This window comes from Pezoporus flaviventris, unplaced genomic scaffold (assembly GCF_033815535.1).
Source record: "Pezoporus flaviventris isolate CSIRO_AGI_PZ_B2104156 unplaced genomic scaffold, CSIRO_AGI_Pfla_v1 ptg000072l, whole genome shotgun sequence".
In the NCBI taxonomy this organism is placed as follows: Eukaryota; Metazoa; Chordata; class Aves; order Psittaciformes; family Psittacidae; genus Pezoporus; species Pezoporus flaviventris.
This window is the reverse complement of record NW_026892620.1, coordinates 2,986,042-2,996,444: the sequence shown is the minus strand read 5'-3', so window position 1 is coordinate 2,996,444 and position 10,403 is coordinate 2,986,042. Positions and strand designations below refer to the sequence as shown.

General features: G+C 42.6%; 1 protein-coding gene across 11 annotated transcripts in view; it reads left to right on the top strand.

Moving 5' to 3' along the window:
* Positions 1 to 56: 56 nt before the first annotated feature.
* Positions 57 to 10,403, top strand: part of ATP11A (ATPase phospholipid transporting 11A) — a 111,129-nt gene continuing 100,782 nt past the window's right edge. For all 11 annotated transcript variants that reach the window (XR_009746821.1, XR_009746819.1, XR_009746820.1 and 8 more), the window contains exon 1: positions 57 to 560. Coding sequence is in view for 8 of the 11 variants with exons in the window: in XM_061472737.1 (XP_061328721.1) it covers positions 522 to 560 (39 nt within the window). In the remaining 3 variants the exon portion in view is untranslated. The remainder of the gene's footprint in view (positions 561 to 10,403) is intronic.

The window sequence follows — 10,403 nt, the reverse complement described above, 5'->3', positions numbered from 1 at the left end:
CATGCCTGTGGTCCCCCCCCCCACCCCGTCACGCGCGCTGACGGGCCGCCCGACGAGAGCAAAGCCGGAGCTGCGCGAACCGGGCCGGGGCTTGGGGTCGGGCTGGGTACCGGGAGCACGCGCGCGCGCGCGTGCGTGAGGGGGAGCGGCGTGGGGGCGGTCCCTGTGCCCTGCCCCGCCCGCCGGTTAAAGTGCCTGGGCGCCGGGACAGCCCTTGTCGGTGGCCGGACGGCGTGCGAGCGGTGTGTTTTGTCTGGTTCCTCTCCGCCAAAGTGCTTGTTGTGGTGCCGGTGCCGGGCATGAGGGGCCGTGGGGCGCCGCGCCGCAGTGGCGGCGGCGGCGAGCACATGGCATAGCCGAGGTCGGCGGCGAGCGCCGGGCCGGGGTAACGGCGGTCTGGTGGGGCGAGCGTTGCTCTCTGCATGTGGAAAGTGAGGCGAGCCAGGGAGCCCGGCGGCACCGGAGAGCACCGGTCGGCGCGGTCCTGAGTGCCCGGGCAGCGGCGGCGGCGCCAGCCCGCCATGGATTGCAGCCTCCTCCGGACCCTCGTGAGCCGATACGTGAGTATCAACGGCTGGGCCCGTCCCGGAGGGGCCCCGGAGCCACCTCTGAGGAAGCTCTAGCCGGGGCTTCCCGTGAAAGTGCAACCCGTGCTTTCGCCGCAGGGGCGAGCCCCGCCGCCCACTGAAGCGGAGGGTAGTGGCGAGGCTGCGAACGACGGCGGTTCGTGCGGGTCTCGGCCGGGTGGCCGCACCGCGCGGTGGCCCCGGGCTCGCAGGAAGGGCGCGGGTCCCATGAGTCGCACGGCGGCCAGGGCAGCCTCAGGGTTGCTACTCGTGATTTCCACTGTAAAAGGAGGGCTTAGCAGTTGTTAATGGGCTCCCTGCAGCCCTCTCCCCGGGTAGTTGGCTGTAGGGCTGGCCCTCGCTGAACCAGAACGGTTGACCTGAGTTCAAAGCACTGTCGCTTGCAGTGTGCTGAGGCACGCAGTTATCAAGGCAGATAAAACCTTAAGGTTTCTTTCTTCTTCTGACCTTTTTATCCTCTTCCTCTTTGTTATAGTGTTTCAATCAAGCTGCGTTTTGTGAAATTGTCCAATTTAAATACACTTCATAAATGCTCGGAATAATCTCAAGGTTTTGGGGATTCAAGCACGCTAAACTTAGTGTACTTTGGGGAAAGAGCTGGTTGATCCAGCTTGTTGGTCAGCATGTTTTCGCCCACCCATACCGTCTGAAGGAGCGAATCAGTAGTGCATTGGAGTGAATCCAGGTGTAGGTTGAGGTGCGCCAATGAGTGTGAATCTGGTTTTATTGAGCCCCTAACAAATGTTCAGGATAATGGTTTTAGTAGATTGATGGAATGCCAGTAAGCGCGGGCTTACACAATATGAGTGTCATGGACTACCCATACAAGGGAACTACATCCAAAAGCAGAAAATTGCGGGAGACGTTTAAACCAAAGCCAACAAAACAGAGGGAGAGATGATTGGGATTTACTATAGCTTTTCCTCTCACACAGGAAGTACTGTAAGTGAGGAAACTTCTGTGCTCTGACCAAACAAAAGTAAATACACTTTTATGCTTGTCAAGGACTGTATCAGTGTGATACAGGCTAAAGCTTTTCTTCAAGTATGAATGAAGAAAAATAGCAGAGGTGAAAAACTAAAACTGTGCATTTTTTCCAACCGCATTTACATTATGTGGGATGTGGAGAAAATGGGGAAGATGTTTACTGAAAGCAGCTATGGATCTTTATAAAGTGGCCCTGAGGGAAGGAGGGGAATGCTTGAAATACAATGACGTATTAGAAGCCTTAGTGTCTGGGGATATGCAAAGCCTAGGTGAGTTGTGCTGAGGTCTCTTTGGAAACAGGCAGGATCAGTTTGGGTGTTGTGTTTGTTCAGCGCTGATCTGTGAGATTCAATTTAAGACTTTTTCTTTTGTGTGTGTGTGCACATCTGGAGGCTGTACAAGTAGCTCATTCATTGTACACAGAGCATACTGTGGTCTCTGAATCTCTTCTGCATAGCACTGTTGTAGAACTCTTATGCGGTTTATGCATCAAATATGAAAGAACAGGGTTGAGATTAGCTACAGTAGTTCTTTTAAAAGACGATGTACATGAGAAGACAGTATGTTGAAAATAAAGTACTTGAACTTTTAACTTGTGGACTATCACCACCCTCCTGCACTGCTGATGAGAGTAATTCAGCAGTCTAAAAGCTAAATGAAACATTATCATATCCCATGCGAGGAAGTATTCCTGTTTCCAACATCAGACTACTTTATGCATGCTTAGCTGTTCTTTGTGTATTTTCACCTGTTGCTTCTTTTGCACTCCTGTCAGTTTAATTTTGAATCCTCTCTTCCAAGGAAAGATCATTTTGTAAAAGCTACAGTTAAGTAAGTGTGTTTGCTCATCATTTCAGTAAGGCCATTGATACCTGTGTATTTTGTGTTTTCTTTTTGTGTGTGTGTTGGTGGTTGTTTGTTTGTGTTTGTTTTAAATCTCCATGGTTCTACTGTTTTTTTGTGCAGCTACAGCAGTGAAAATTAAAATGAATAGTTTGAATGCTGGGCCTGAAACTGGTTGTTTTACATGAGTAGTAGGTGCATATGTGAGCCATGTCACTCTGCAGTTGTTCACCCAAGCTTTATGCATACCAACCAGGCCTCACAGGTGTAGATGCGCTTGCCTCTTTCCAAGCCCCTTTTCAAAAAGGGAGACAAAGCAGAGCTACTTCTGCAGGAGAGTCAGAGAGAATAGGTACATCTTGTGCTTATTTCAAAGTAAGCTCAAGCTTGGGTTTAATTAAGATCTGCATAGAAACTATTAATTGATAGAGGTCCTAGAATTACAAATTTTTTGTGCTGCATGTTCTGGACTTGTTTCAGCTGCAGGTCCTTACCAGAGCAGGTTGGTCTTGATTACCCTGAGAGCCCTGGCTGATGCAGGGTGAAGATGTTGATGTGACTGGTAGCTTTGTGGTATGATCTTGGGATAGCAAACAGTTGTTAAGTGATGTACTAATGGAGACTTCAAATAGGATGATTTCTAGGAGTTGTTCATCATTTCTTTTCTCTCCCCATACTATATGTTGTAAGATGGAAAGGCATAGGTTATGCACCAGGGTTCTTGTCCTGACTGTGAAGGTTCCCCCATTCCCTTTTCTCATACTGTTTTTGCAGTCACTGTCTTGAAGCAATGCAAAATAGTGTGTATCTCCAATGCCCTGTGGAAGCATAATGATTAGTGGGTGCTGTCAGTTCAAGTTGAAGCCAGTTTCCTGGTTAGCATTTTCACGTTTGTCTTGCTGTTTTAACTGCAGTGAGTGTTGCCTTTGTATTTTTTAGGCATTCAGTGGCATGGGTTGAATAAGATACATGGTCAGCATGCCAGTTGTACTGTAGTTCCTATCTCTTCACCAAGAGATGCTGTAGCCTCTTAAAAGGACAGAGGCAGTGATGTCTTTCTGTTACTAAATTTCAAAATTGACATTTTGTTTCTCTGCCTCTTTATATCCATCCTGCAATATATTTTTTTTTCTTCAGCTGTTATTTCTTCCTAACATTAATGCAGCCATACAGTATTTATAGGACTGTTGGTGAATTACTTTCTGTGTGAGTTGTTTCGCTGCTGTGCCGCTGACATAAAGTTCAGTGTAGTTTTCAAAGTATCCTGATCTTCAAGCTGGAATACAGCAACGTAACTTTTCTTGTATCTGCGATTATTCTGTATACCTTGCTGTGTCAAACTCTGACCTATAGCAGAGGTATCTGTAAGTAACAAAATAGAAACAACTTTATGTAGAGCATTTCTGCTGTGTGGAACCACAGAACTTGAATAAGCTGTCTAAAATAAGATAAATTGACAACTGTTTTTTTTTCCTGGTTTAATTTGCACTTTCCAAATAGTGGAAATAACGTCTATGTCTGGGTAGTATGAAAATTGCCTGGGGGGGGGTATGCTGTTTGTCCTATACTCTATAAGTATAACCTCTATTTCTGGATGTTGCTTTTGCATTAAGACACCATGCTTCTCTGTTTTCTCCTTGGATTGTTTGTGCATTCCCCAGAGGATGTGTGCTACCCCAGGAGGGCAGACTCACAGCCTGAGAATATGGAGTGTGTACTGTCCTGTAAGTGTCATGCAGAGCCTGCTGTATGCTCAGTAATGACAGGAACTTTTTAGCTTAATATTAAGCAGTATGCTATTTAGGGGAAAAAACAAGCGTACGGTGATAGTTAAAACATGATTAGCTTCTGTTTTGTAGTTAGATTATTTGGGACACTGTGGATGTCATTAAGCAGCGTGTTTTGCCCATTTAAGTGCAGTTGCATTAGTTTTCTCTGGTAACTTGCTTCTTGCTGATCTTGGGACTTCTGAAGTTCTTCCTCTATAATCAAGAGATAGCTAATAATCTTAAAACAAGTCTCAATGGCATTTTGTCTTTCACTAAATGAACAGTTACTTTCCTCAGTAAAACATGTGCATGTCTTTTCTATATTCACAATAGCTGTTAGTGGATGAATGTGGATCTGGATATTCCTGAATATTGCAGATTTGAATATACCTGGGCAATCTGGAAAAATGTCCCCCTTTGGCATATGTTTGTTTGGACACATAATGGTTGCTAAACAGCTTGCAGCCCATGGTGACAGTCTGTTCTGTGTTTTATAAGACAGCTGGCCCTCATCAGTAAATGCTCCTGCCCAGGTTGATGGCTTTGGGTTGTAGAATAAATACTACTGGGTCAGAGGTCTGTATCAGTGAACAGTTTTGCCTGTATAACATGGTATATTTAGAGATCCTGCCACTGTATCGCTTCTCTTTCAGGTTCTCCTGTTACTTTAGGATTATAAATCTGGATGTTGAGTATTTGTTGCCTGTGTAAATATCTCTGAATGTGTGTAGTAGCAGATAAGATTTACTTCAAGAAGAAAGTGATTTATTACAGATCTGGCCTCTAGGAAGCTGCTGGCCTATAGTTCTGTAGATGTTTCTTAAAAAAAGACAACCCCAAAACTCAAAAAACCCTTAAAAAATTCTCTTTATCTCTTTTGGGGAGGTTGGAATAAATAAGTTTGCAAACGGATGCTTAATTTTCCACTTCTACAGAAGTGGGTTTACTTTAATCACGGTTTGAGAAGGTGATTGAGTAACCTAAACAGGAAGTTATGTTAGGGGTTTTTAGCAAGCCTGTGGCTTTTGGTGATTGATTTAGACAATTTTGTTTGGTTTATTGACAATATAATTCTAAAACTGTTTTCTAATTAGATTTCCTAAGTGTTTTACATGTGTATGTAGTCCTAGTAGACAAAATGAATATTGAGCTTCAGGGTTTTTTCCATTTAACTAGCTTTGGTACAGCGAAGGTTGATAACTGCTTTGACCTGAAAGTTGGTGAGATTGTAAACCTCAGTGCTCTGTAACTTTTTGTGTCTAAAAGGACAGTCCATTTATCAAGTGTTTCAGATGACCTACTGTTTTCAATCTGAGTTCAGTTACTATATATGGGGGTACCCTTGCATTCCAATTCTTTTGCTCATAGTTATTCAGCTTTCTCTTTATGCTCGCAGGCTGGTATCAAACTGGTGCTGCATAGATGTTTCTTAGTTAGGGTGCCTGTTAACATAAACACGGTTTTCTTTGCAGCTGTTGCCTACAGTAAGTCAAAGAGGTTGCTTGTTTGTTTTCTTTTAATTCCAGGGATATAATTTGATGAGTTTTTTTAAATTTCCTATAAATGTGTTCATATATGGACTCCTGGTCTGCAGACTCTACTGAACATACAAAAGATGTGCTCAGTAGGAGCTACCTGTGTATTCACAGGTCAGCCACTGGTAACCTGCATTTCATGTTTGTGTCTATCCCTGGCATGTAACGCATTTTTGTTATCTCTTGTGCAAGTCAATGTGTCACAATGTTTTGTTGAAACCTGAGATGCTTCCCGTCTCACATCTCTGCTTCAGTGTGGGTACCAGTTCTTGGTGTGGAAGCTGTGACAGTGTGTCTAACAGCATGAGTAAGTTCTGAATTCCTGTTTTCCCAAGCACCATTGCCTAGTTATTCTCCCAGTTGCGTTTTTTCGGTGGGGGAAGGGAAGAGGCTGTATGAAGTGTTGCCTGCGTACTTAGCTTTACTTACCTGAGAAGTTAAGTCTGCTGAACATGGACTGTGGCTGACAGGATTTGGGACTTCAGCAAATTTGCCTTTCATTTACTGGTAGTTACTTTTGTCTTCTGGTTTTGTAACAAACTGTTAGATGCTTCAGTATAATCTGAGGCTCAAAAAACCCCTCAACACTCGATTCCCCTATCAGCTATTGCTCAGGGGCAGTAAATGTAGGCTTTTTTTTTTTTTTATCTTGTCCTTCCCCATACCAATTAATTGGCTAATTTACACAAGAAAATCATGACTTTCCTTTTCTTTTGAGAATAAACAAATGAAAATAGGATATTGCATATGCAAAACAGCTCACTTACAGGAACCCAGAGTACATATTACAAGCTGGTTGCTATTGACTACAAAATATTGCTCATCTGCACTCATCAGATGATCTCTGATAGTAGAAAACACTGCTTTTGGAGCATCTACATTGTAGAAGTATTTCAGTGACTTAAAATAGATCAAGAACTTTTAACCTTTCCATTTTTAGTATCAAAAATACTTGTATCTTCTGAGATGAGAACTGGATAGTTGCTTTTGTCTGATTGATAGCATATTTTTTCATTAAAAAAATATAAATATAGTTCTGCTTTTATGCCTTTTCTAAAGCACCACAGAGCATCGATACCAAAAGCAGGGAGTCTTTTTGAAGCCATTTCTTGGAATGGAAGAGGTTGAGGTGAGCACATTTATAGCTTAACATCTCTGATCGCTTTGCTGCTGTGTCATATGAGAGTAATTGAAACAAGCAGAAAGGTGGAATGAGATTTTCTTATAAGTTTGCTTTTTAAACCCAAAACACTTAGAAAGCAGTAACTGGGCTGACTAAACGTTCCACAGATATCGTAGCTGGCTACTGTTTGTGCTATCAAGATGGCGATAATGCTGGGTGGCATCAAAATATGTATGGCCAGCAGGTCAAGAGAGGTGATTCTTCCCCTTTGCTCTTGTGAGACCCTGTCTGCAGTACTGTGTCCAGCTTTGGGGACCCCAGCACAAGAGGGACATGGACCTGTTGCAGGGAGTCCAGAGTAGGCCATGAAATTGCTGTGAGGGCTGGAGCACCTCTTCTACAGAGACAGTCTGGAAGATCTGGGCTTGTTCAGCTGGAGAAGAGAATGCTCTGGGGAGACCTTAGAGCAGCTTGCAGTGCCTAAAGGGGCCTACAAGAAATATGGGGAGGGAGCAAAAGTGATAGGACAAGGGGGAATGGCTTTAATGTGAAAGAGAAGAGATTTAGAATAGATACAAGGAGTAGGCTCGCTATTGTGAGGGTGGTGAGGCACTGGCACAGGTTGCACAGAGAAATTCTGTCAGCCCCATCCCTGACAGTGTTCAGGGCTGGGCTGGGCGGGGTCTTTGAGCAATTTGGTCTGGTCGAAGGTATCCCTTGGCAGGAGGTTGGAACCAGGTAATCTCTCAGGTCCCTTCCAACCCAAGCCTAGAACAAAATTCTAGGATTCTATGAAAATAAACTTATGTAATTTCCCTAGGTTTAAGTGTGACTAGAAAACGGTTGTCTTTTGAGGAGCTGCAACCTGACAGTGAGACACCCCCTCCATGTCATATGCAGGTGTGGCAGGAAAGGAAACAAAGAGGAAACTGTGCCACAGAAAAGCACCTGTTATGCAACTGGACTCAACTTTACTGTTTGGGGGGTGTTTGGGTATTTTTGTTTTTAACAAAATAGCCTGCCCCTCCTCATGTAAGTCTTTTAGTTAGGTTATATATTTCCAGGGTGATGCTTCTTATTCTTCTGTTTTACCATTATACAGGGTAATGTATTTCTATTTATTATCTATTTATGCAATCTATATAAATATATTTCTATTTATATAATTATCAAGGGATATTTCAGTTGAAGCTCATCCTGAGCTATGAAGCAGAATGACACTGGAATGCTATTATCTTCTCTGCTATAATTGCCATGGCAACAAGTGCAGGTAGACAAGGCTAATGAAGGATGATTCTTTGATATCCTGTAGGCACCAGTTGGGTGGGGTTTTTTGTGTGGGTTGTCTGTCGTGTCCGTCCTGTCCCCCGTGTCTGTCCGTCCTGTGTTGCGTCCCCCCCCCAGTGACTGAGAAGCCTGTGACACAAACACGCTCCAAGTCATTGTGAAAAGGATGTTTTTTTTTTATTATTTAACTTTGCTTTTAATTTTGTGAGTGTTTGTGATGCTGCATTGAAAATGCACTCTTTCTAGGAAGAAACTGGCAGCCTAGCCTTGTTTGTTCTGGGAGACTGGTGATATGAGTCAGTGGCTGGGGAGTTTGTTTGCAGCATCACAGAGGAATATAGGCTGATAATGCACCTAAATCTTTGTGAATCTGGATTTAATTTCTCTGTGTATTCGTCTTTCCTTAGGACAGGGATGAGAGTATTACCTAACTCTTACATAGAGAGAAGTAGTATGGGTAGATTAATGCTTTCAGGTAGTAAAATTACTGTCACAAGAAGGAAACTAGGTGTGGACATAAGCCTATAACAACTGTCTTAGGGTTGTTTTTTATTTTTACTTAAGTGTCCTACACTGCTTCTCCTGCTACCCCCAGTTACCCCTTTATTCCTGCATCTGCATATATGCATGCATCCGTGTGTGGATGTGTGCACATGTACTTACTTAAATTGGCATTTGGCAATGTCAAGAATTATGTGAAGAATTACTGGGGATTCAGATGTATACTAGTATTAAAAAAACCAACCACAAGGAGCAAGCAAAACCAACAAATAAACAGGCTTTATACCCAGCTCTTCTGTCTGGTTACTGAGGCATGCTATGAAATTGTATTCTGGGATGCTTGTTCTTGTTTGTGTTATGCTAGTTATTACAAGCATGAAAGCTTAACAGTTTGGAGATTTTGTTGAGACACTTTTCCATTTATTCTGCTGTTGCCTGTAGACTAATTTCCCTTTTTGAAATAGGAGACGGGTTAACTTGTTTCCTTCATTAATTGTTAAATTCATCTAGATATGGGGCAAGGTGTGGAGGGGGAACAGCATTTTTTTTTTTTTCTGGTGGCACTGAGTAAGCGGTTTGCTTCAGTTAAAAGAGGATTTCATCTAACCTATTTTACGTAGAGGATTAAGGACAATTAGGCTCTTCCTCTACTTTGCCACTAAAAGAATGTTGTGAAATCCTCTGAAAAGCACATCTGATGTGCCAGTGAGGTTTTTTACTGTTCATGTTAATAATCAAAATAGTCACATGCAGAAAAAAACTTTATGCGTGAAGTACTAGTCTTGAGAGAATTGTGTGGATGAAATGGGGAGAGGGAAGGAATCGAATTGTTTACCCAGCGTTGTCTCTAATGCTTCTAATTTACATTGTGAAGTAGATGTGTAGATGAACTGAATTGCATTGGCAACTTGTAGTTCATGCCTGGCATTTTATGTAGCCCTTCACATCTTTTCAGAGTACTATTAATGAGTTGTTTGCACAAATGATTATAATGGAGTGCAAACACCAGTATCCACTGTCTGTGCTTGTACAACTATTATATACCACTCAGAATGAATATGTGGCCTCTCTTAGGGTGAACCTGAATCGTTAGTGGCATTTGATAGCTAACATTAAACTGCTATAAACCTGAAGAAGGGTGATCCAGAAAAAGCTGAACTCTGTTTATTTCATCATATTGATGAGGTGACTTTGTGTTGAATAGACTATAATTTCTCGGACTGACATAAACAGTGTTTCCTGAATGACTGGAATGTTTGGCTCTGGGGTCCCAAAGCTGACTTAAAGAACTGTGGTCTTCTGTTAAAATACATCTAATGTCTTTGCCCGTGACTTGGCTTGATGTTTTGCTTTTGTGTGACTTCTGTTTTCAGATGTTTTAATCTTGGTGGTACTTAGGCTGTCATTATGACTTCAGCTGTGTATGCAGGTCTGATGTAACAGAAATGGCATACCAATCACTGGGTGCATTTTGGGTGGAGTATAACAAATGTGGAGGAAATAGTGTTGGGAAAATTTGCTGTCCTGTTTATTCTGTGAGATTATTTCCTTTTCCTCCCTACCCTCCCCCCCCATACCTGCACCCCCTGAAAGCTCTTAAAAACCAGGTTGCCATTAATTTTACAATAAAATGTCCCTATGTAGAAATAGACTCTTTCATTATGTGAAATATGATCTGTATGAGAGAAGATACTGCAAAAGTAGGTTCAAAACAGTTTGTTGATCAAGTCATAACTATATGCTGATGTTAGCATAAATATAATGCAAATAA